Genomic DNA, 26,508 nt, shown 5'->3' on the forward strand with positions numbered 1-26,508 from the left:
TGGCCTTCTTTAGACTAGTTGAGTATCTGGAGCATCAGCATTTGTGGGTTCGATTACAGGCTCAAAATGGTCACAAACAAATAACTTTCTTCTGAAACTTGTCAGTCTATTCTTGTCCTGAGAAATTAAGGCTATTCCATGCGAGAAATTGCCAAGAAACTGAAGAGCTCGTACAACGCTGTGTAGTACACAGGGGCGGCAGGTAGCCTAGTGGTTAGAGCATTGGGCCAGTAACTGAAAGGTTGCTAGATCGAATCCCCAAGGACTGGGAGGCCTCTGTGCACAACGGAGCAAGAGGACAAGTACATTAGAGTGTCTAGTTTTAGAAACAGATGCCTCACAAGTCCTCAACTGGCAGCTTCATTAAATAGTACCCGCAAAACACCAGTCTCAAAGTCAACAGTGAAGAGGCGACTCTGAGATGCTGGCCTTCTAGGCAGAGTTCCAAAGAAAAAGCCTTATATCAGACTTGCCAATAAAACATTAAGAAGGGCAAAAGAACACAGACACTGGACAGAAGAACTGAGCATCCCGGAGTCCTCTTCAGTGTCGACTTTGAGACGTGTGGGGTACTATTTCATTAAGCTGCCAGTTGAGGACTTGTGAGGCGTCTGTTTCTCAAACTAGACACTCTAATGTACTTGTCCTCTTGCTCAGTTGTGCACTGGGGCCTCCCACTCCTCCTTCTATTCTAGTTAAAGACAGTTTGCGCTGTTCTGTGATGGGAGTAGAACACAGCGTTGTACGAGATCTTCAGTTTCTTGGCAATTTCTCGAATGGAATAGCCTTCATTTCTCAGAACAAGAATAGACTGACGAGTTTCAGAAGAAAGTATATATTTTTTTAAATCAGCTGTTTCCAGCTACAATAGTCATTTACAACATTAACAATGTCTACACTGTATTTCTGATCAATTTATTGTTTTTTTAATGGACAAAAAATTAGATTTTCTTTCAAAAACGAGGACATTTCTAAGTGACTCCAAACTTTTGAACGGTAGTGTATGTTTTAGCTAAAAATTTAAGCCATCCTTTTTAGATTTTCTAAATGTTCATATAAGATTAAAGCTGCAAATGTTTAACAGTCTGTCTTCAGGTAAATTGCTTTATTTCAAAGAGTGACGTAGCCAAGCCAGCTCTAGTTCACTGCTGCTCTACATTTTCTCACAGAGCCTTTATTCATTTCGTAGAAACTTCCCACTGGGCACAGACATCAATTCAACGTCTATTCCACGTTGGTTCCACGTAATTTCATCGTGGGAAAAACGTAGATTCAACCAGTGTGTTATTATTCACTTTACCTCTTGCTTCGTGGAAAAATGTCTTGAAAAACAAATGTTTCATATCAGACAGGATCGTACAAGGCAACACGGTGCCTGAAGATACTCGGCGCACATAGATTTAAGCCACTAAATATGTGGGCTTCAAAGCGCTGTGGATTTGCCACCCGCATGACTTGACAAAAAGCAGAAAGAGTTGTTTAGGAAATTCTTCAAAAAGTCAGTTAAAGCATTTAAAGCCAGCTCGGCTGAAACCTATTCTACAAAATCTTAGGAATTTCCTACATTTCCCCGACTATTCATGTATCAACTGACCACCCACAGTGGAGCTTCAGATTGATACAAGTACACTCTTAGAGAAAAAGGTTCTGGATAGAACCAATAAGGGTTCTCTGCTTGCTTCATATATGGCACCCTTATTCTTATTCACTGAACTAAAATTTAGAACCCTATATGGATCAAATTTAGGTTCAGTGAAGAACTGAACTGGCTCTATATAGAACCTTTAGGGGTGCCATAAATTAAGCAATTATAGAAACCTTTTTTGGTTCTACCCAGAATCTTTTTTCCTGAGAGTGTATACAACAAAACCACAAGTAAAACTGTTCACCCACAGACAACATCTTCAAGCTGAGTAGCCATATAAGCACACACTCCTTGCAAGTGTTTTTGCTGTCTAATCGTAGTTTTAATCTGCTTCAAATGGTGATACTAGGGTGTAGTTTGGTCAGTTATCCAGTCCATATATAAACTGTATTCTGCATTTACACACTGTTAAAACACTTGTGTAAATATCTATTATCTTCTGCCATGTAAATCTATCAGACATACTCTAAGGCAGGATGCCTCTGTGAAGGTTAAGCATGTTCTTTTGTTCAGTTGCCCGAGTCAAGAAATAATTAACAAGAGTAGAAGAAGGCAGAAACTGGCTACCACACCCGACATTTTATCTCAGGGTTCATGGGAGTACCCGGTTTGCACTGGAATGCGTCTGAGAATGCTCCAAAATTCTGTAGGGAGCCGAGCACCCTGTGAGAGAAGATAAAGAGTGTTAACAGATTAATGACAGAAAATAGGTTGGAATAGCCAAACGCTACAGTTGGTCGTTACCTGTATTCTAGGGGACTGTGGGAGTCCGTTTTGATGGACTGGCTGGCATATTCAGGCCGATAGGCACCACACCATACCTGGAGGAGGAAGATGTATCACTAATTCATGAATTCAATTTTGACACAATAACAGCAGATACAGTATTACTGTGCCCATAACACATTTATTTTCTCAACTACACCTGTTCGTATTTTACAAGTGAAGAAATTTTGGGACTGAATGTAAACCATAAAATGACGAGGAACATGACATGACAGAGAGAACACCTTAAGGGGTACCAAGTCTTTTTCCCAAGGCGCTGTTCGACAGCCCAACTGAATAATCCCAGCAGGAATTATGCTTGACTTTAGCTTTGACCTGGTTTTGGATGAAGACTGTCAAACACTAGTCTGGCTTTGTTCTGGCCTTGTTTTCCCTGGCACAGTACCGCAGTGGTCTTTATTTTGGCAAAATATTCTGGACCCCTAGGTAGGTAGCTTGATATAATGATCTGGAGTAGTTTTAAACCCCTTGGTCCAACTGTTTATTACTTGAAACCCAAGTATTTAGGAAAATATACAGTTTTGGGGCTTTTGCTGTCAGTGGTCTCTAGACCAGCGTTTCTCAATGGTCCGTGAACAGCAGTGGAGGAAGGGTGGTAATATACACTATATATACACACAAAACTATGTGGACACCCCTTCAAATTAGGGGATTTGGCTATTTCAGACACACCTGTTGCTGACAGTTGTATAAAATCAAGCACACAGACATGAAATCTCCATAGGAAACCATTGGCAGTAGAATAGTCCAGCTTTTTTCCATCTATGTAACATTGCAAAAATCAGAAACTTTCTGTCCAAAAATGATGCAGAAAAATGTATCCATGCTTTTGTTACTTCTAGGTTTGACTCCTGCAATGCTCTACTTTCCGGCTACCCGGATAAAGCACTAAATAAACTTCAGTTAGTGCTAAATACGGCTGCTAGAATCCTGACTAGAACCAAAAGATTTGATCATATTACTCCAGTGCTAGCCTCCCTACACTGGCTTCCTGTCAAGGCAAGGGCTGATTTCAAACCTACAAAGCATTACATGGGCTTGCTCCTACCTATCTCTCTGATTTGGTCCTGCCGTACATACCTACACGTACGCTACGGTCACAAGACGCAGGCCTCCTAATTGTCCCTAGGCAAACAGCTGGAGGCAGGGCTTTCTCCTATAGAGCTCAATTTTTATGGAATGGTCTGCCTACCCATGTGAGAGACGCAAACTCGGTCTCAACCTTTAAGTCTTTACTGAAGACTCATCTCTTCAGTGGGTCATATGATTGAGTGTAGTCTGGCCCAGGAGTGTGAAGGTGAACGGAAAGGCTCTGGAGCAACGAACCGCCCTTGCTGTCTCTGCCTGGCCGGTTCCCCTCTTTCCACTGGGATTCTCTGCCTCTAACCCTATTTCAAGGGCTGAGTCACTGGATTACTGGTGCTCTTTCATGCTGTCCCTAGGAGGGGTGTGTCACTTGAGTGGGTTGAGTCACTGATGTGATCTTCCTGTCTGGGTTGACGCCCCCCCCGGGTTGTGCCGTGGCGGAGATCTTTGTGGGCTATACTCGGCCTCGTCTCAGGATGGTAAGTTGGTGGTTGAAGATATCCCTCTAGTGGTGTGGGGGCTGTGCTTTGGCAAAGTGGGTGGGGTTATATCCTTCCTGTTCGGCCCTGTCCGGGGGTATCATCGGATGAGGCCACAGTGTCTCCTGACCCCTCCTGTCTCAGCCTCCAGTATTTATGCTGCAGTAGTTTGTGTCGGGGGGCTAGGGTCAGTTTGTTATATCTGGAATACTTCTCCTGTCTTATCCGGTGTCCTGTGTGAATTTAAGTATGCTCTCTCTAATTCTCTCTTTCTTTCTCTTTCTCGGAGGACCTGAGCCCTAGGACAATGCCCTGGCATGATGACTCCTTGCTGTCCCCAGTCCACCTGGCCGTGCTGCTGCTCCAGTTTCAACTGTTCTGCCTGTGATTATTATTATTTGACCATGCTGGTCATTTATGAACATTTGAACATCTTGGCCATGTTCTGTTATAATCTCCACCCGGCACAGCCAGAAGAGGACTGGCCACCCCTCATAGCCTGGTTCCTCTCTAGGTTGATCCTAGGTTTTGGCCTTTGTAGGGAGTTTTCCTAGCCACCGTGCTTCTACACCTGCATTGCTTGCTGTTTGGGGTTTTAGGCTGGGTTTCTGTACAGCACTTTGAGATATCAGCTGATGTACGAAGAGCTATATAAATACATTTGATTTGATTTGACTTGAATGGCCTTACTGAAGAGCTCAGTGACTTTGAACGTGGCACCGTCAAATTTCTGCTCTGCCAGAGCTGCCCCGGTCAACTGTAAGTGCTGTTATTGTGAAGTGGAAACATCTAGGAGCAACAACGGCTCAGTCGCAAAGTGATAGGCCACACAAGATCACAGAACAGGACCGATGAAAATCTTCTGTCCTCGGTTGCAACACTCACCGAGTTCCAAACTGCCTCTTGAAATAACGTCAGCACAAGATCTGTTCGTCGGGAGCTTCATGAAATGGGTTTCCATGGCTGAGCAGCCGCACACAAGCCTAAGATCACTATGCCAATGTCAGCGTCAGTGGTGTAAAGCTCACTGCCATTGGACTCTGGAGCAGTAGAAATATGGTCTCTCGAGTGTTGAATCACGCTTCATCATCTGGCAGTCCGACGGACAAATCTGGGTTTGGCGGATGCTAGGAGAACGTTACCTGCCCCAATGCATAATGCTAAATGTAAAGTTTGGTGGAGGAGGAATAATGATCTGGGGCTGTTTTTTATGGTTTGGGCTAGGCCCTTTAGTTCCAGTGAAGGGAAATCTTAACGCTACAGCATACAATTACATTCTAGACGATTCTGTGCATCCAACTTTGTGGATCGCTGACTGCGAGTCAGGCCTAATCGCCCAACATCAGTGCCCGACCTCCCTAATGCTCTTGTGGCTGAAAGTCCCGCAGCAATGTTCCAACATCTAGTGGAAAGCCTTCCCAGAAGAGTGGAGGCTGTTATTGCAGCAAATGGGGGATCAACTCCATATTAATGCCCATGAGTTTTGAATGAGATGTTCGACGAGCAGTTGTCCACGACGAGCAGTTGTCCACGACGAGCAGTTGTCCACGACGAGCAGTTGTCCACGACGAGCAGTTGTCCACGACGAGCAGTTGTCCGACTTACATGTCGTGTAGGTTTTAGGTCCCTGATGCAATAAAGGTTGAGAAACAGTGGTCTACTCCAGACAACTAAATTTATTAAAGGGATGCTTTGGGATTTTGTCAATGAGGCCCTTTATCTACTTCCCCAGAGCCAGAGGAACAAGTGGTTGCAATTTCTATGCTAGTAGATACCCATAGACCTCCAGTCATTGTGCTAACACTAGTAAGCATTGGCTCCCAAAATACCTCTAACTTCCTTCTTACTGGACACAGATACATAAAAATGGTATCCACAAGGGAAAGTAGATAAAGGGACTCATTGCCAAAATCCCGAAGTATCACTTTAAAGTGGTGTTTACTCACTTGTGCAAAGTTAAGAAAGAAAAGTTGTTTGTGGTCCATGTCCAGACCAGGTAAACGATGCTCTTCACCTTCTCTCTCCATCCACTTCATGTAGGCCTGACCACAAACACACAAAAACATTGAAATGTCAAATATAATTACATACTATTTAATCAGAAATCCATTTGTGTTAGAGAGTGGTTCATTGTGTTTTCATTGTGTTGTGGGGATTGAATGGGTTTTGTGAGGGTGTCACACCTTATAGGCTTGCCGAACTCCTCCGTTGTCAGCGATGTTCTCCCCCAAAGTGCTAATTCCACTGACCTGGGGTCACGCAGAGACAGTCATTAACACACTCACAAAAAATCCTTCATCGTCAATAATCTTTTCTAGTGAAGCTAAAATGAAGTATTAGTCAGTACACATAACTAAATGTTTGATTTTCCTATCCTTCTGCTACAATGGGAAACTCACATTTTGTCCGCCTGCGAGTTTCCAGTTGAAGTTGCCATATTGTTGCACCATGCATTGTGATTGGTCCTTGAAGTGCTCAGCAGAATAATTACTCCACCAGTTAAGCATGTTACCATCCTTATCAAAATTACGGCCTGTTTTTAAAGATAAAACGTGGAATCAATTGTGATGCAGTCTCATTTAAATGTTCCTATTAATTAATACTCTATACTAATCATGACTGTGCAACACATTGGACACAAACATGGACAGTGATATGAGGACTGCCTCACCATTGTCATCAAACCCATGGGTGATCTCATGTCCAATGACCATTCCTATTCCTCCAAAGTTCAGGGCCTGGAGCTGCTGCTTACTGAAGAAAGGAGGCTGCAGGATACCTGCAGGGAATACTAGGATAAAGAACAGAGAGAAATGGACAGAGAACAGATCAGGCCAAATGAACAAAGAGAGTCTATCATTTTGCAACCTTAGGAGCAAGCCAATTAAACAGAATTTCAGCTTCATATCTGACTAATCACCACTTCACATTACCAGTCCATGTGTTTGCGGCATTGTCTGAGTGGAATTCATTGTGGCTTGCGCCCCAACCCCATCTCTTTTAGCCACAAAGCCTGTGTGCACTGGAGCCTGAAACTAGATCCATTCTATCAACAGCGGAAAGCATTACTGCCAGTCATTATTCTCACAATGAGGTTAAAGTGGCAGTGAGACAGAACACCGGTGCACACGGCAGAGAGGTGCTCACATACAGAGAGGGCTCACATACAGAGAGGGCTCACATACAGAGAGGGCTCACATACAGAGAGGTGCTCATATACAGAGAGGGCTCACATACAGAGAGGGCTCACATACAGAGAGGGCTCACATACAGAGAGGGCTCACATACAGAGAGGGCTCACATACAGAGAGGGCTCACATACAGAGAGGTGCTCACATACAGAGAGGGCTCACATACAGAGAGGGCTCACATACAGAGAGGGCTCACATACAGAGAGGTGCTCACTATCAGAGAGGGCTCACATACAGAGAGGGCTCACATACAGAGAGGGCTCACTATCAGAGAGGTCTCACTATCAGAGAGGTGCTCACTATCAGAGAGGGCTCACATACAGAGAGGGCTCACATACAGAGAGGGCTCACTATCAGAGAGGGCTCACATACAGAGAGGGCTCACATACAGAGAGGGCTCACTATCAGAGAGGGCTCACATTCAGAGAGGGCTCACATACAGAGAGGGCTCACATACAGAGAGGGCTCACATACAGAGAGGGCTCACATACAGAGAGGGCTCACTATCAGAGAGGGCTCACATTCAGAGAGGGCTCACATACAGAGAGGGCTCACATACAGAGAGGGCTCACTATCAGAGAGGGCTCACATACAGAGAGGGCTCACATACAGAGAGGGCTCACATACAGAGAGGGCTCATACCTACAGAGAGGGCTCACATACAGAGAGGGCTCATACCTACAAAAGAGGGCTCATACCTACAGAGAAGGCTCATACCTAGAGAGAGGGCTCATACCTACAGAGAGGGCTCATACCTACAGAGAAGGCTCACATACCTACAGAAAAGACTCATACATATGGGCTCATAAGACTGTTAAATAGCTAACATAATAGCTTTGAGACTATTTTTGCACTGTGTCTATGCACGCTCACAGGACTCTACACACTCACTCAAACTGACATTCCAATGCACACATATAAACTCTACACACATGCACTCACATACAGTCACCATTTACACTGCTGCTTCTCTAAACCTCATATCCTGATGCCTAGTCACCTTACATGTCTATGGGATTGGAACTGACTTCTTACTTTTTTTCTTCATATTTTAAATGTTTCATTTATTGTGTGTTTATAACCTTATGTTATTTTTAGTTGTATATTGATATTGATTACTGTATTATTGGGTTTGAAGCTTTCAAGAAAGGCATTTCACTGTACTTCTGCATGTGACATTAAAAGGTGAAACTTCACACAGCATAGCACTCACATCAGAGCCAAACCATAATAGTCACCAGGTGGTCTGTCTGTCAGCTTTCAGTAAGACTACAAATAGACCCAAAGGAATGGCTTGAAGAGTTGTGTAATATTTCACTATGGTTCAGGGGAAGAAATGTTCAATGTAATGTTTAATGTTCTGTATGTAACGTAATATTATTACAACCAAATGCAAACGAGTCCCTATTCAAAATACATCCCTTTTATTTGCTCCAGTTAGCTGCAAGCTGCATGCATTCACATAATTTCTTAAATCAGGAGTTGACTGTTTTATTTGCTCCAGTTAGCTGCATGCATTCACATCATTTCTTAAATCAGGAGTTGACTGTTTTATTTGCTCCAGTTAGCTGCATGCATTCACATCATTTCTTAAATCAGGAGTTGACTGTTTTATTTGCTCCAGTTAGCTGCATGCATTCACATCATTTCTTAAATCAGGAGTTGACTGTTTTATTTGCTCCAGTTAGCTGCATGCATTCACATCATTTCTTAAATCAGGAGTTGACTGTTTTATTTGCTCCAGTTAGCTGCATGCATTCACATCATTTCTTAAATCAGGAGTTGACTGTTTTATTTGCTCCAGTTAGCTGCATGCATTCACATCATTTCTTAAATCAGGAGTTGACTATTTTTCAATCATTCAAGAACTTGTAAGAAATAAATCCTTTGCTAGTATAGAAACAAATACTGTAGTCACAATTATAGGTATGTAAGGGATATCCTTAAGTCAGGATTGGCCTGTATGTAAGGGAGTAAGGGATATCCTTAAGTCAGGATTGGCCGGCGATAGATAACTTTAGATGGATGACGAAAGATGCAGCCAGTGTGTTGGCTGTTGTCATCTTACCTATCTGGTTTCTGTTTGGTGAGTAGAAAGCATTGACCACAGCAGCACCAATGATCCACCTAGAAAAAAACACTAGAATATAGATCTCACCATTTAAGAGGGAATGTGGAATGTGTACATGTGTTTATGTTTACGTGTGTCTATGTGAGGCTAAATGGATGTATCTTACATGTCTGGGTTGACCGGCTCTCTCAGCTTCTTCAAACTCTTGTGTGCTTCAGCCTGCAGGTTCTCAAGGATGTTCTCAAAGTAGTTCTCCTCGCTAAAGTTCAACTGCAGACAGAGACCAGTTCATCAGAAAAAAATCTAGTCGACAATTTGTACATCCATTTCACTCTGAAAAGGAGGATTTATCATAATCCTTTGAGGCCCAAAGGGGCTAATGTGTGGGCAGGTCTCACAGACATACATGGGCATACTCCTGGTCAAGCTTCAGATTGCTCTCTTCCAGAATGTGGTCAGGATAGCCAATATGCTCCTTAATGGCCATGGCCTGTAACATAGAGCAATAGAACAGTCAGCTGGTAAGTTATTTCTTTTACATATTCAAAACACTGATGATGTACAGGTAACTGCCAAAATAATGGAAACACTAGAGTAAATGAGGGATACAATGTATATTGAAAGCAGGTGCTTCCACACAGGTGTGGTTTCAGAGTTAATTAAGCAATTAATATCATGCTTAGAGTCATGTATAAAAATGCTGTGCAGGCCATTATTTTGGCTACCATGGCCATGCCCCTATAGGATGATAATGTCCCCATCCACAAGGCACAAGTGGACACAATGGTTTGATGAGCATGAAAACAATGTAAACCATATGACATGGCTGTCTCAGTCACCAGATCTCAACCCAATTGAACACTTATGGGAGATTCTGGAGCGGCGCCTGAGAGTGTTTTCCACCACTATCAAATTATGGAATTTCTCATCGAAGAATGGTGTCGCATCCCTCCAATAGAGTTCCGGACCCTTGTAGAACCGATGCCAAGGTGCTTTGAAGCTGGTGGTGGCCCAACACCCTATTAAGACACGTTATGAATTTGTTTCTATTATTTTGCAGCTAGCTGTACATTGTATGTTTGTACCTTCTCTCTTGCTTTTTCCTTAGACTGGTCATCCATCCAGCTCAACTCCTCTAGCGTCTCCACGTACGCTTCCTGGATCTTACTGATGAGGTCACTAACCTGCCCACACAAAGAGATAATATATTAATTTACAGGGAAAGCAAACACAAACACACACACAAAGTGCAGACTAAACTGCTGTAGTGACAGTGATTATAGAAGCCGGAGCAGATTTTCCTGTTTTGTCTGCATCCTGTCTACAGGAGTGACTCACCATGCGTTTACTCTCGCCAGCAAAGGTCTCTCGCACATACAGAGCCCCCACTGCGTTCTCCATGCTGCCCTGGACGTAACGCACACAGTCTCTCCACCGCGCCTCCTCTACTGTCGTCCCATACAGGGCCTGACCACACAGACAGACCGTCAAAGTTCCCACACGTTTATACATGAATGAGCTTTTCAACGTGTCTGTTTCTAAGGGCTCATTAAATCTGTATCGTTGAAGTGTTACAGATTGCGCAATATACATTTTAAGGTAATTTCCAATTGAGCCGACATTTGCATGCAGCGTTTACCGTGAACGCATTCTTCGCTATCGCGGGAACATTGCCTTTGAATTTCAATCACAATGTAATGCTGAATTTATTTCCACGATATGGATTGAATGGAGCCCTCAGGGTGCTCCTAGATGTGCTCATATCTCTGTCTCACCTTTCTATAGTGTGCCCTGGCATCTTTGAAGCGTCGACTAAGGCTGCTGACTCTCTCCATGACAACCTGCCAGGTGAGGTAGTTCTGCATGGTTCTGGAGGAGGAGACATTTCACCCAATAATGTCCCTCAATCACTCAACCAATGGATTTACTGTATGTGACACACAGCGCTAGGTGATGCAACCACAAATCTAAAAAGGTTTCCAAAAGGGTTCTTCGGCTGTCCCCATAAGATAACCATTTTTGGTTCCAGGTAGAACCCTTTTGGTTTCTTTTTAGAACCCTCTGGGGAAAGGGTTTTACATGGAACCCAACAGAGTTCTGCCTGAAGCCGAATAACCATTTTGTTTTAGGTTCTAGATAACACCTTTTTGTTCTAAGAGTGTACCGTTCTGCATGACTCACATGATAAATCACAGTAGATAAAATATAGATAGAGGCAAATTTTAACTACACATCATCAGCTCTGACCTGACAGTGTGTTTGGAGAGCACTTTGTTCATCTTATCCAGGTAAGGGGAGCTATAGACCACCACCTCCTCTTCCAGCTGTACCTTCACAGCCACGCTGGACAACACACCACGCACAAACCTTGTCCAGTTAAAACCCTGGGAGAAATAGCATTTTTGTTAGTAATATTAGTCTGAGGCTTGCTCTGCAATCTACAAGTGCATTTTGTAGCGATCTTAACCTAACAACTAGCGACCTCGTCAAGAAGCTCTGACGTAATGGCTAAGGTGTTGGGTTGACAGTCGCTGGACCCGAGGCAACCCCCAAATGTACTACATTGGTGTCAGAAGTAGGATGGTGCCTGTGAGGCCATCGGAATGGCGTGTACATGTGAGGGACTTGGTATAGAGAAGCGTGGGAACACGCTCTCCCGACAGAAGGGGGTATTGTAACTGACTCAAACGTAAACCAACAAGATCATCAAGGGGTTTGGACCTCTTAACGTAACGGTTAAGGTGTTGGCTTGACAGTCGCTGGACCAGGGCTCGAGTCCCAGTCGTGGCTACCCCCCGAATTCGCTACAATATATATATATATAGTATAAAACATTGTCTACTTTATATAGACAATGCCATTAGATTTAGGTTTATCCACTGGAGATCACTAGAGTTGAAGCACTTACGTTGAGATTGAAGGACTCCTGCAGCTCAGTCAGGGTCATCTTTTTGTAGAGAATCGTGACATCCTGCCGCTCCTCAGCAGGGGATGTGGCCTTTGACATGACAAGACAGAAAGCATAGGCCTACAGTCATGTCTGATGCATTGAAATGTAAGGTGACAAACACTGTAATTAGCCATAATGTTGATCGATTCAAGTTTTTAACATGGAGATGACATGTAGTACAGTTTAGTTGATTTCATCCGACTCTATTAGATGTTTCTTGTTGAAGACTAATTAATTTAATAAGAGGGGATAAATCCACCTCATTTGTGTTCTTGTCTCTTTTTAACTTTTGTCACAGTTCCGGTTCCTGTTGTGACAGGCCGGCACTCACATTTGCAATATCTGTTTCCAGCTCCAGCACTTGCACCATCTCCTCGACCACACGATCATCTTCCTGGGTCAAGTTCCTGTCTTCCCGGGCAATCCTCACCATGGAAACCATGAACTGCAGGTAGGCCTCTCGAACCTAAAGAGCCACATGACACATACATACAAAGATGACCTTGTCTTTTCCAGTGCAATGACATTAACAATACATTAATACACAATACTGTTTATGAAAGTACCCTTTTGTAGTTTCCATCATTGAAGTAATACTCTCTGGATGGCATTCCTAGTCCTGGCTGGTCAATCTGTAAAATAAAAACAGACTTGTAAGTTTTCTTACCACCCAATCAGAATGGGAGAAGATTTAATTAAAAAAAACACAAGCACTGAACTATTGGAACATTGCGTATTCAAACACTGTCCTTACGTAGATGATGTGGCGCCGGGAGTCGCGGTCATCAGTCCACACATACATATCCAGCAGGACCTTCTTGTGGTAACGAGAGATGAGGGTGGCTAGAGTGTCCTCCAGGCTCCAGGCCTCCTCTGGGATAAAACAATTAAACAATTAAACATAAATACAGTACCAGTCAAAAGTTTGAATACAGCTACTCATTCAAGGGAGTTTCAATTTCTACATTATAGAATAACAGTGAATACATCAAAACTATGAAATAACACCTATGGAATCATGTAGTAACCAAAATAGTGTTAAACAAATCCAAATACACTACCGGTCAAAGGTTTTAGAACACCTACTCATTCAAGGGTTTTTCTTTATTTTTTACTATTTTCTACATTGTAGAATAATAGTGAATACATCAAAACTATGAAATAACACAAATGGAAGCATTTAGTAAACAAAAAAGTGTTAAACAAATCAAAATATATTTTATATTTGAGATTCTTCAAAGTAGCCACCCTTTGTCTTGATGACAGCTTTGCACACTCTGTGTATTCTCTAAAACCAGCTTCACCTGGAATGCTTTTCCAACAGTCTTGAAGGAGTTCCCTCATATGCTGAGCCCTTGTTGGCAGCTTTTCCTTCACTCTGCAGTCCAACTCATCCCAAACCATCTCAATTGGGTTGAGGTCAGATGATTGTGGCAGTCAGGTCATCTGATGCAGCACTCCATCACTCTCCTTCTTGGTCAAATAGCCCTTACACTGCCTGGAGATGTGTGGATCATTGTCCTGTTGAAAAACTAATTATTGTGGGACTAAGTGAAAACCAGATGGGATGGCGTGTCGCTGCAGACTGATGTGCTAGCCATGCTGGGTAAGTTTACCTTGAATTCCACCACAGACAGTGTCACCAGAAAAGCACCCCCACACCATCACACCTCCTCCTCCATGCTTCACGGTGGGAACCGCACATGCGGAGATCCTCCATTCACCTACTCCGCATCTCACAAAGACAGGGCAGTTGGAACCAAAAATCTCACATTTGGACTCATCAGACCAAAGGATAGATTTCCACCGGTCTAATGTCCATTGCTCGTGTTTCTTGGCCCAAGCAAGTCTCTTCTTATTATTGGTGTCCTTTTAGTAGTAGTTTCTTTGCTACTACTAAAGTAGTAATTCGACCATGAAGGCCTGATTTATGCAGTCTCCTCTGAACAGTTGATGTTGAGATGTGTCTGTTAGTTGAACTCTGTGAAGCATTTATTTGGCTGCAATCTGAGGTGCAGTTAACTCGAATGAACGTATCCTCTGCAGCCAAGGTAACTCTGGGTCTTCCATTCCTGTGGCGGTCCTCATGAGAGCCAGTTTCATCATAGCACTTGATGGATTTTGCGACTGCACTTGAAGAAACTTTCAAAGTTCTTGAAATGTTCCACATTGACTGACCTTCATGTCTTAAAGTAATGATGGACTGTTGTTTCTCTTTGCTTATTTGAGCTGCTCTTGCCATAATATGGACTTGGTCCATATTAGGGCTATGTTCTGTATACCACCCCTACCTTATTGCAACACAACTGATTGGCTGAAATGCATTAAGAAGGAAAGACATTCCACAAATGAACTTTTAACAAGGCACACCTGTTAATTGAAATGCATTCCAGGTGATTACCTCATGAAGCTGGTTGAGAGAATTCCAAGAGTGTGCAAAGCTGTCATCAAGGCAAAAGGGTGGCTTTTTTGAAGAATCTTAAATATAAAATATATTTTGATTTGTTTAACACTTTTTTGGTTACTACATGATTCCATATGTGTTATTTCATAGTTTTGATGTCTTCAATATTATTCTACAATGTAAAAAAAAACAATAAAAATAAAGAAAACCCCTTAAATGAGTAGGTGTGTCCAAACTTTTGACTGATTGTGTACATTAAATCTAACATTCAACATCTGGTTGGCAGAGATTAGACTGACTACCTCTCACACAGCCAAGTTTAGATGGCCACTGCCACACAATTTACAGTGCAGTCATAAATCTGTCTGTGCAGATGCACCAGATGCACTTCCACGTTGTAAATTCTGTTTGAGAACCTACATTTAATTACACTGGCGGCAGTCTGGTTTAGGGCAGAGAAAAGCGGTCTATTTTAAGAATCAGTCACAGTCCTGATTGGGAAGCTGCCCACTCAACACATCCACCCCCCCGTCACTACACCTGACTGCCCTTCAGTAGAGCCAGGGGGGCCCGCCTGGATGACCATGTCACATGTCACTCACAATCATATCACTCATCATTTCAGTTGGTGGACGTGGGACCAAAGTCCCCACAACAATAGTAAACTAACAAATATTGGACCAACTGGGGAGTTTTTGTTAGTCGCCACAAAGTCAAATGCTATTTCTAGGGCGTTTAGGGTTAAGGTTAGAATTAGTGTTAGGGTTAGAATTACATTTAGGAGCTAGGGTTAGGAGCTAGGGTTAGGTTTAGGGTTAGGGTTAAGGTTAGGTTTTGGGGTTACGGTTAGGGTTAGGTTTTGGGTGAAGGTAATGGTTAGAATTAGGGTTAGGTTTAGGGTTAGAGGTCAGAGAAAATAGGATTTTGAATGGGACTGAATTGTGTTTCCCCACATGGTAAGTTATACAACACTGTGTGTGTATCAGTACCAGTAGTGCTGTTCCAGTCCTCTGAGGCAGCCGGCCAGTCTCCTATGCTGTCAATGAGAAGCATGAGTGGCTGGGAGTCGCGCTGCTCTATCAGAGCTACAGAAGACAACACGACACTATTAGCAACACACTGTCAGTCAATCTTACATACAGTACTGTTAATGAATGTTACAGAGTATGCAGCTGATTCCGAGACCAAACGTCTGTGTAATAATGTTAGTTTGGAGTTTGGTTGAGAGGAGCCCTACTCACTCTCATTCATGCAGGAGCTGTAGAGAGTTTTGGCCTTCTTGAAGGCGTCACGGTCCTGATCACTCTCAGTCTCAAAAACTCCTGTGAGGAGACGACCAACAGAAACAAAAATGTACCTCATTCTGTCTAGTGATGTGATCTAACACAGAAAATAGATTTGATCCTGTAAAAAACACCGTATCTGAGCATAGGTCTCTTTTCCCGCACAATGGCTGACCCTGAGGTTCCCATGGAAACATGTCGCTGTCTGACCTTTGAGCACAATCTCCAGCCTGTCTCTGAGGATGTCGAAGACACTGTGACGGGAGCTGGTCTCTGGGATGACATGACGCTCCAGCCAGCCCCCACAAGCATATTGGTAGAAGTTCTGACACGGCTCCACCGTCGCATCCATGTTCTGCAAGAGACGAGCGGCTGTGGAGGGTAAAGTCAGCGGAGGACAGATAGGGGAGAATGTGAATAACATAGAAGGAAAGGGAATAATTATGATGCAGTTATCTGTTATGTTGATATAAATTGAGTGATGAGTTTTGTTTTTGGAGGATGGACAACCCCATATGCAGACGGAACTGCTCACCTGATGTGACGCACTCAGGAGTTGTGCAAACATTGCTGGGGCCAGAACGATACTTCTGCCCTGAAAACATCCAAAAAATAAATACTATTGTCATTCCTGGCAGAGAGTAGGAATTTATTAGCAGCAGCATCAAGGGATTTTAGATTTCTCTGGCAAATCCTTGCTTGATACTGTCTGTCTGTCTGTCTGTCTGTCTGTCTGTCTGTCTGTCTGTCTGTCTGTCTGTCTGTCTGTCTGTCTGTCTGTCTGTCTGTCTGTCTGTCTGTCTGTCTGTCTGTCTGGTCTCTGAAATGGCTGTGTCAGCAATGACTCTGTTCTCCTCGCTTTTGTCCGACACTGCTGATGAGGCAGCAGAGGGAATTAAAAGGGGATCATTCTCTGTCCAGTTTACATCGTACCGTATCCTATAACATATAAACACATACAGTATTTCAACTGTGTCAAGACTCACCCTCAGTGACTGAGCTCCTTGACACACCAGGTCTATTGGACCGCTCTGCATTGGAGATGAAAAGACACTAAAAACACTTGTTCAGAGCAGGTACTGTACCTAGTACACACATGAGGCTGGTGGCACCTTAATTGGGGAGGACGGGCTCTTGGTAATGGCTGGAGCGGAATAGGTGGAATATTATCAAATACAGTGCCATTCCATTTGCTCTGTTCCAGCCATTATTATGAGCCGTCCTCCCCTCAGCAGCCTCCACTGCTAGTACAGTAGGCTAGAACTCGAATAATTGTATTCTGAAAATTGGTTGCCTATTTATGCCTCAATAGATTTCACAAAACACTCTGGAATAGTTGTCAAAAGATGCTGATAACGTTTTCTGTTACTCTCCTATTTTAATAACCTACTGCTTGAATGTGCTTTCAAACAATACAAATTATAACATAAACACCTGAAACATCACACATGCTATGGTATTTCTTCAGTCATTTCCAGTGAGGTGAGTGTAATTAGTGGAGGTCAAACTCTATTTTTATTGTAACTGGGTTGAGCCTACCTCTCAGAGCCGATGTGTAGAGGACTATCAGTCCAGCTAGGGCACAGCTGACCAGCAACAACAGCACAGACAGCCCAATCTCTGCAACAGTCCAACGACGCTTCCCTGGTTTGGTAGATTTTTCCATGATGTCCATTTGGCTTTCGGATTTGCCCATTCTCAGCTCTCCGGGCTCTCTGGAAAAGTAGTGTGGAGAGTGACAGGAACGGGGTACAGCCAGAGAGCGTGCGGTGCGTCCCTGCGTGTGAGTGGGCTGTGTAAACTGATGCAGTGCAACGCCAGTCGCTCAAGTGACCTAGAGCGAGTGAGAAAAACATAGTTGAACCTTTGACTTATCTCTTCTCCATATGAAAGTGTCTCCTTTCTATGCTAATAGTCTAATCAATCACACACTTCCACAGTTCCATTACTGCGCAACATTGCAATGAAATTATTTTACGTGTCAAATACATGGTGTTCCCTTGACTGCTGCTGTGATGTGGTATTGAACCAGCCTTAGCTGACACTGCATGACAAATTGTGATCTCGGGAGGGGTACTTCGCTATTTTCTGAAAATTACGAGGTTGGGACATAGAGTAAGATTTGTTAAATTAGACTTGAGACATTTTTAGCCTTGCAAGTGGTCCTTTTAGGCCTATGTTAGATATAAAGTCGGTTTCTTACAGCATTTTTAATGGAATTATGAATTTGTGCATTTAGATTTTAAAAAATTATAGACCTAACTGAATAGGTGTAATGTGGCCCTTTATAATTCTACAGTTGGCTGTACACTTCTCTACAACATGCTTCCAGAGCAATATTTCCTCATCATCGCAATGTTTCATTTGAACACAATATTGCAAATGAGCATTTCTGGGGAACAAACCCTCAATTACTAATACCTTTCGGCATCACTTTGCATATATTCACTTATCGGCACCTGTTCCTAATATACCAGCCTCCTCCTATACCAGCCTCCTCCTATACCAGCCTCCTCCTATACCAGACTCCTCCTATACCAGCCTCCTCCTATACCAGCCTCCTCCTATACCAGCCTCCTCCTATACCAGACTCATCCTATACCAGCCTCCTCCTATACCAGCCAACTCCTATACCAGCCTCCTCCTATACCAGACTCCTCCTATACCAGCCTCCTCCCATACCAGACTCCTCCCATACCAGCCTCCTCCTATACCAGACTCCTCCCATACCAGACTCCTTCTATACCAGCCTCCTCCTATACCAGCCTCCTCCTATACCAGCCTCCTCCTATACCAGACTCCTCCTATACCAGCCTCCTCCCATACCAGACTCCTCCCATACCAGCCTCCTCCTATACCAGACTCCTCCCATACCAGACTCCTTCTATACCAGCCTCCTCCTATACCAGCCTCCTCCTATACCAGACCCTCCTATACCAGACTACTCCTATACAAGCCTCCTCCCATACCAGACTCCTCCTATACCAGCCTCCTCCTATACCAGCCTGCTCCTATACCAGACTCCTCCTATACCAGCCTCCTCCAATGCCAGACTCCTCCAATACCAGACTCCTAGTATACCAGACTCCTCCTATACCAGCTTCCTCCTATACCAGCCTCCTCCTATACTAGACTCCTCCAATACCAGCCTCCTCCCATACCAGCCTCCTCCTATACCAGACTCCTCCAATACCAGCCTCCTCCCATACAAGCCTCCTCCTATACCAGACTTCTCCAATACCAGCCTCCTCCTATACCAGACTCCTCCAATACCAGCCTCCTCCTATACCAGACTCCTCCAATACCAGCCTCCTCCTATACCAGCCTCCTACTATACCAGACTACTCCTATACCAGCCTCCTCCTATACCAGCCTCCTCCTATACCAGCCTCCTCCAATACCAGCCTCCTCCTATACCAGCCTCCTCCAATACCAGACTCCTCCAATACCAGCCTCCTCCTATACCAGACACCTCTTATACCAGACTCCTCCAATACCAGACTCCTCCCATACCAGACTCCTCCAATAACAGCCTCCTCCAATACCAGCCTCCTCCTATACCAGACTCCTCCAATACCAGCCTCCTCCAATACCAGCCTCCTCCAATACCAGCCTCCTCCTATACCAGCCTCCTCCTATACCAGACTCCTCCAATAGCAGCCTCCTCCCATACCAGAGTCCTCCAATAACAGCCTCCTCCAATACCAGCCTCCTCCTATACCAGCCTCCTCCAATACCAGCTTCCTCCTATACCAGCCTCCTCCAATACCAGCCTCCTCCTATACCAGCCTCCTCCAATACCAGCCTCCTCCTATACCAGACTCCTCCTATACCAGCCTCCTCCCATACCAGACTCCTCCCATACCAGCCTCCTCCTATACCAGACTCCTCCCATACCAGACTCCTTCTATACCAGCCTCCTCCTATACCAGACTCCTCCTATACCAGCCTCCTCCTATACCAGCCTCCTCCTATACCAGACTCCTCCTATACCAGCCTCCTCCTATGCCAGACTCCTCCAATACCAGACTCCTCCTATACCAGACTCCTCCTATACCAGCTTCCTCCTATACCAGCCTCCTCCTATACCAGACTCCTCCAATACCAGCCTCCTCCCATACCAGCCTCCTCCCATACCAGACTCCTCCAATAACAGCCTCCTCCCATACAGGCCTCCTCCTATACCAGCCTCCTCCTATACCAGACTCCTCCAATACCAGCCTCCTCCCATACCAGCCTCCTCCCATACCAGACTCCTCCAATACCAGCCTCCTCCTATACCAGACTCCTCCCTTACCAGCCTCCTCCAATATCAGCCTCCTCCCATACCAGCCTCCTCCCATACCAGACTCCTCCAATACCAGCCTCCTCCTATACCAGCCTCCTCCTATACCAGACTCCTCCAATACCAGACTCCTCCAATACCAGCCTCCTCCTATACCAGCCTCCTCCTATACCAGACTCCTCCAATACCAGCCTCCTCCTATACCAGACTCCTCCTATACCAGACTCCTCCCATACCAGACTCCTCCCATACCAGACTCCTCCAATAACAGCCTCCTCCAATACCAGCCTCCTCCTATACCAGACTCCTCCAATACCAGCCTCCCCCAATACCAGCCTCCTCCAATACCAGCCTCCTCCTATACCAGCCTCCTCCTATACCAGACTCCTCCAATAGCAGCCTCCTCCCATACCAGAGTCCTCCAATAACAGCCTCCTCCAATACCAGCCTCCTCCTATACCAGCCTCCTCCAATACCAGCCTCCTCCTATACCAGCCTCCTCCAATACCAGCCTCCTCCTATACCAGCCTCCTCCAATACAAGCCTCCTCCTATACCAGACTCCTCCTATACCAGCCTCCTCCCATACCAGACTCCTCCCATACCAGCCTCCTCCTATACCAGCCTCCTCCTATACCAGACTCCTCCCATACCAGACTCCTTCTATACCAGCCTCCTCCTATACAGCCTCCTCCTATACCAGCCTCCACCTATACCAGCCTCCTCCAATACCAGCTTCCTCCAATACCAGCCTCCTCCTATACCAGACTCCTCCAATACCAGACTCCTCCCATACCAGACTCCTCCAATAACAGCCTCCTCCAATACCAGCCTCCTCCTATACCAGACTCCTCCAATACCAGCCTCCTCCAATACCAGCCTCCTTCAATACCAGCCTCCTCCTATACCAGCCTCCTCCTATACCAGACTCCTCCAATAGCAGCCTCCTCCCATACCAGAGTCCTCCAATACCAGCCTCCTCCTATACCAGCCTCCTCCAATACCAGCCTCCTCCCATACCAGCCTCCTCCAATACCAGCCTCCTCCAATACCAGTCTCCTCCTATACCAGACTCCTCCAATAGCAGCCTCCTCCCATACCAGAGTCCTCCAATAACAGCCTCCTCCAATACCAGCCTCCTCCTATACCAGCCTCCTCCTATTCCAGCCTCCTCCAATACCAGCCTCCTCCTATACCAGCCTCCTCCAATACCAGCCTCCTCCTATACCAGCCTCCTCCAATACCAGCCTCCTCCAATACCAGCCTCCTCCAATACCAGCCTGCTCCTATACCAGCCTGCTCCTATACCAGTCTCCTCCAATACCAGCCTCCACCCATACCAGCCTCCTCCAATACCAGCCTCCTCCTATACCAGCTTCCTCCAATACCAGCCTCCTCCAATACCAGCTTCCTCCAATACCAGCCTCCTCCAATACCAGCCTCCTCTTATAACAGCCTCCTCCAATACCAGCCTCCTCCCATACCATCTTCTTCCCATACCAGCCTCCTCCAATACCAGCCTCCTCCCATACCAGCTTCTTCCCATACCATTCTCCTCCAATACCAGTCTCCTCCTATACCAGCCTCCTCCCATATCAGTTTCCTCCCATACCAGCCTCCACCCATACCAGCCTCCTCCCATACCAGCCTCCACCCATACCAGAATCCTCCCATACCAGCATCCTCCAATGCCAGCCTCCTCCAATACCAGCCTCCTCCCATACCAGCCTCCTCCAATACCATCTCCTCCCATACCGCCTCCTCCCACACCGGCCTCCTCCCACACCAGCCTCCTCCAATACCGGTCTCCTCCCATACCATTCTCCTCCCATACACGCCTCCTCCAATACCAGTCTCCTCCAATACCAGCCTCCTCTTATACAAGCCTCCTCCAATACCAGCCTCCTCCAATACCAGCCTACTCCCTTACAAGCCTCCTCCCATACCATTCTCCTCCCATACAAGCCTCCTCCAATACCAGCCTGTTGCATACTTTCTCTAGATGACTTCTATTAGGAGTGACAGGAGGCAGGGCTGTAAATAAGAGGTTCATGTCTCTGTGCCCCAGTAACTCCTCTTGATGAATACTCATGGGCACATGTCTGGCACTGCTGTGATGGATGACTGGGGGGAAAGAGGAGGGGGAGGATGGAGGGGGAGGATGAAGAGGAGGGAGGATGGAGGGGAGGGAGGAGGGGAGGATGGAGGGGGGAAGATGGAGGATGGATGGGGGAGGATGGAGGGGAGGGAGGGAAGATGGAGGGGTAGAGGGCGGGAGGATGGAGGGACAGGATGGAGGCGGGGGAGGATGGAGGGGAGGAAGGATGGAGGGGGAGGGAGGATGGAGGGGAGGATGGAGGGACAGGATGGAGGCGGGGAGGATGGAGGGGAGGGAGGATGGAGGGGTAGAGGAGGGGAGGATGGAGGGAGAGGATGGAGGGGAGGGAGGATGGAGGGGTAGAGGAGGGGAGGATGGAGGGGAGGATGAAGAAGAGGGAGGATGGAGGGGAGGGAGGAGGGGAGGATGGAGGGGGAGGATGAAGAGGAGGGAGGATGGAGGGGAGGGAGGAGGGGAGGATGGAGGGGGGGAGATGGAGGATGGATAGGGGATGATGGAGGGGAGGGAGGGAAGATGGAGGGGTAGAGGACGGGAGGATGGAGGGACAGGATGGAGGCGGGGGAGGATGGAGGGGAGGGAGGATGGAGGGGGAGGGAGGATGGAGGGGAGGATGGAGGGGAGGATGGAGGGAGAGGATGGAGGGGAGGGAGGATGGAGGGGTAGAGGAGGGGAGGATGGAGGGAGAGGATGGATGCAGGGGAGGGAGGATGGAGGGGGAGGATGTAGGAGATGGAGGATGGAGGGGTAGAGGAGAGGAGGATGGAGGGGGAGGATGGAGGGGTGGAGGGCTAGAGGAGGGGAGGATGGAGGGGAGGATGGAGGGCTAGAGGAGGGGAGGATGGAGGGGAGGATGGAGGGCTAGATGAGGGGAGGATGGAGGGGGAGGATGGCATACTGTTGTATGTTGGAGGAGCTGCAGGTCTTCACTGCCCATCTCTAATAGATTGGCAGAAGCTGTCTGTCTCTATTTCAGAGCTGCGTGTCTCTGTTGCATTGGTCTGAAGCCGAAAAAGAAAGGAAATTCACAGGAGCACCACAATGCCTACTCCACCCATGCTCTACCAAGGTTTTCCAGCACCACAATGCCTACTCCACCCATGCTCTACCAAGGTTTTCCAGCACCACAATGCCTACTCCACCCATGCTCTACCAAGGTTTTCCAGCACCACAATGCCTACTCCACCCATGCTCTACCAAGGTTTTCCAGCACCACAATGCCTACTCCACCCATGCTCTACCAAGGTTTTCCAGCACCACAATGCCTACTCCACCCATGCTCTACCAAGGTTTTCCAGCACCACAATGCCTACTCCACCCATGCTCTACCAAGGTTTCGGTAATAATAACAATAATAATAAGTAATTGATATTTTTTATATATTTAGATATTGCATATTTGATATCTAATAGTGATTTGATTGTATTGTCATCAAGGACCTTCTTCTAAATCAGTTTTCTCACTAATGGTGGTGCTCATGTATGCATTCAATTCCGTTGATATAGGTATTACCCTCATACGTCTTGAAGAATAGATTAGATTTAGTCATCTAGAAAAGAGTCCTTCTATTTAGGCCATGAGCCATGAGACTTGAGCACCATGCGCAGCGTTTCACTTAGTGAATGAGAGCAATGATGCAGTGTTATGGTGTGGATCTGTATGTGTCAAAAGGAAACCTTCGGGTGGAAAATGTAATGGATTAAAATGTTCCTTTTTCTAAAGATATTTTCTCATTAGTTTGGATGACATGTTCGGTGATTGGTACCGTAGCTACTTCTCTAAACTCTCCACTCTGTGCCAGTGTGTCAGGTCAACAGTGTGAACAGTGTATGAACAGTCTAATATGCTCACATCTAGACATATTGCTTTGTTTATAACTGTATAATTACATAGAAAATATAACATTGTAATATTTCAACTATTTTGAATTGTTGTCTAGTAGTTTGCTAAAATGACATTTCAGGTGGAGTTGGAGGTATTTGTTGGATGCACAAACATAGAATTCATGGTTGAAATAATCCATGTGGTAGTCGACACACACGATACAGTTTTCATTCAAAATAGAACAGAAAAGTGTTTTCTGACTGGGAGCAAAATGAGACATATATTTTGTCATCTAAATTAAATGACCAGCAAAGATCTTACAAATGAGACTCCAGTTTAAATCCTATGAAAAGCTGAAGCTATAGCAGCTATGAAGGTATACCTGTGTATGAACCTGTCCTGGTACAAGGTGTTCAGAGGTGTGTAGCGAGGGAGTGCCTGTGAGGCAGTGCTCCTTACCTGTATCTGGTCAGTAGAACTCCCTGAGACGTCCCTTACAGCAGGCTGTATTTCCCAGACACCCCTACTGAGCTGTCACCCAGAGCTGGTGTGTGGAGAAATGAGGCTGTGGAACTGGATACTGGAGAGATACTATCTGGTCCAGTTCGCAGCTCAGGGAGTGTGTGTGTGTGAGAGAGAGAGAGAGACAGAGTGAGAGAGTGAGAGAGTGAGTGAGATAGAGATAGAGAGGGGGGGGGGGGTGAAAGAGTGAGAGATGGAGGGAGGGGAGGGGTATAGGGAGAGATGGTAGCAGGCTGCCAGTGAGATAGTGAGAGTGATAATAAGAAATCATGAGGAGATGAAGACTGTTGGGAGGGGGACAGAGAGAGAGAGAGAGAATGGGAGAGAGAGAGAATGGGAGAGAGAGAGAGAGAGAGAATGGGAGAGAGAGAGAGAGAGAGAGAGAGAGAAAGAGAGAGAGAGACAAACAGACAGACAGACAGACAGACAGACAGACAGACAGACAGACAGACAGACAGACAGACAGACAGACAGACAGACAGAGAGAGAGAGAGAGAGAGTAAAGGAGAGCGAGAAGCAGAAGAGGGGATAGGAAGATCGCAGTAGGCATCAGTTTCCTCCTCAGTGTTTCATTTTCTCACAGAGGTTTCTATTGAAGGTTCCCAGCTGCTGAGTGAATCAGTGAAAAGGACAAAGGGATGCTGAGAGACGGGAAGCTGCCTGGGAGAGCAACTGGAGAAAAGCATGGCTTACAGGATTCTGCAGAGGGAGTATAGGGAATGTAATGTAGGGAACGTAATATAATGTCTCTTTCGTGTCCCAGGTGGAATGAGCAGGTTAAAACCATGTTGCCCCTCTCATGGCTCTACCCTCCAGCCCCAGCCCCAGCCCCAGGGAGGGCACTACTGCTTGGGGGAAGTTAGTTAGCTGCTGCCTGGTGCTGCTGCTGGCTGAGACATGAACCCTGCCCTGGTGTCAGATTGAAATGGCGTGGCGCCCAGGCTCATTATCAGGCTGATTAACCACAGTAATGAACTGATATTAGAGAGATAGCTGGTCACAGTGTCTCCCACTAACATCCTTCTTCATTCACAAGGTGGCACTCAAAGAAATAGGCTACATAGTGCATATGGCTGGGGAGTGTGAAACAGACAGAGGGCTATAGTTACTAAATGTATGAGATCTCACAGCAATATTTGTATTCCATTCCATTAGAAATGGGTCCTTGTGTCAAATATTCTATTGTTATGCCCTGAGCATGGGAAATCGAGTTTTGCAAATTAGCTCATAATTCTGGAGCTAATTCTGGAGCTAAACTAATCATTTAGTTGGAGGGAATGTTGTTCCTATAACTTAGAAATCATTCAACCCCCAAGAGACAGAACCATCTATAGCTACATGAATAAATACCATTGATAGCTAAACTGAAACTCTCGGAAGGATGATGTGCTCTATGCATTCAAGAATTTATTGAAATATGATGGTCTCTTTTCGCTGAGATTTCCTGAACAGTCTTGATTTCACGTTCAGCGGGAAAGTAGGGGCCAGGAGATGCTTTTAAATATTGAAATTCCCCTGTTTTCATGCCCTGGGTAAGTGCCCCCATTTCCTAACTTCATAATTACATATGGTAACTCAGTTAAACAATACAGTGACATGTGTGTCACTGCTAACTTAATAGAGAGGACCGTCAACAGCTGGTGAAGAACAGTACAGGTACAATGTCTGGCTGCGTCCACACATTTGAATGGTTCAAACCAAGTGTTCAGGGAGTCGTGACCTTTGTTTTTCAGTAGCCAACTCGCAGCTTGTTGATATGTACTCTATTGTATGTTGATAGTCGTCTTAGGGATAGCAAGCTGTTTACCAGACATGACTTGTCATTCTTGTTAATCCTTATATGGCTGATTGTCTGATTAGATGATTG

General features: G+C 45.6%; 1 protein-coding gene across 1 annotated transcript; it reads right to left on the reverse strand.

Annotated features, from left to right (window-relative positions):
• Positions 1-1,084: 1,084 nt before the first annotated feature.
• Positions 1,085-24,794, reverse strand: LOC110494625 (membrane metallo-endopeptidase-like 1). Its single transcript, XM_036948232.1, has 24 exons — positions 24,579-24,794; positions 17,435-17,729; positions 16,882-16,926; positions 16,431-16,490; positions 16,106-16,267; positions 15,854-15,934; positions 15,602-15,697; positions 12,963-13,081; positions 12,775-12,840; positions 12,540-12,674; positions 12,167-12,256; positions 11,506-11,642; positions 11,034-11,127; positions 10,597-10,725; positions 10,344-10,442; positions 9,665-9,748; positions 9,425-9,528; positions 9,256-9,314; positions 6,668-6,787; positions 6,396-6,529; positions 6,180-6,245; positions 5,943-6,038; positions 2,390-2,466; positions 1,085-2,308 (listed from the first exon to the last, which is right to left on the reverse strand). Exons 2-24 carry the CDS (start codon positions 17,589-17,591, stop codon positions 2,209-2,211), a joined length of 2,310 nt encoding a protein of 769 aa, XP_036804127.1. The 5' UTR covers positions 17,592-17,729; positions 24,579-24,794; the 3' UTR covers positions 1,085-2,208.
• Between the last annotated feature and the right edge of the window lie 1,714 nt (positions 24,795-26,508).

This window comes from Oncorhynchus mykiss, chromosome 17 (genome assembly GCF_013265735.2).
Source record: "Oncorhynchus mykiss isolate Arlee chromosome 17, USDA_OmykA_1.1, whole genome shotgun sequence".
Classification (NCBI taxonomy): domain Eukaryota; kingdom Metazoa; phylum Chordata; class Actinopteri; order Salmoniformes; family Salmonidae; genus Oncorhynchus; species Oncorhynchus mykiss.

Coding starts and splice junctions, on each gene's coding strand:
- LOC110494625 (XM_036948232.1), bottom strand. CDS start 17,591: ATGGGCAAATCCGAAAGCCAAATGGACATCATGGAAAAATCTACCAAA. Junction 16,927..17,434: donor CTACACATCGGCTCTGAGAG/GTAGGCTCAACC, acceptor TCTCCAATGCAG/AGCGGTCCAATAGACCTGGT. Junction 10,443..10,596: donor CTGGCGAGAGTAAACGCATG/GTGAGTCACTCC, acceptor TTGTGTGGGCAG/GTTAGTGACCTCATCAGTAA.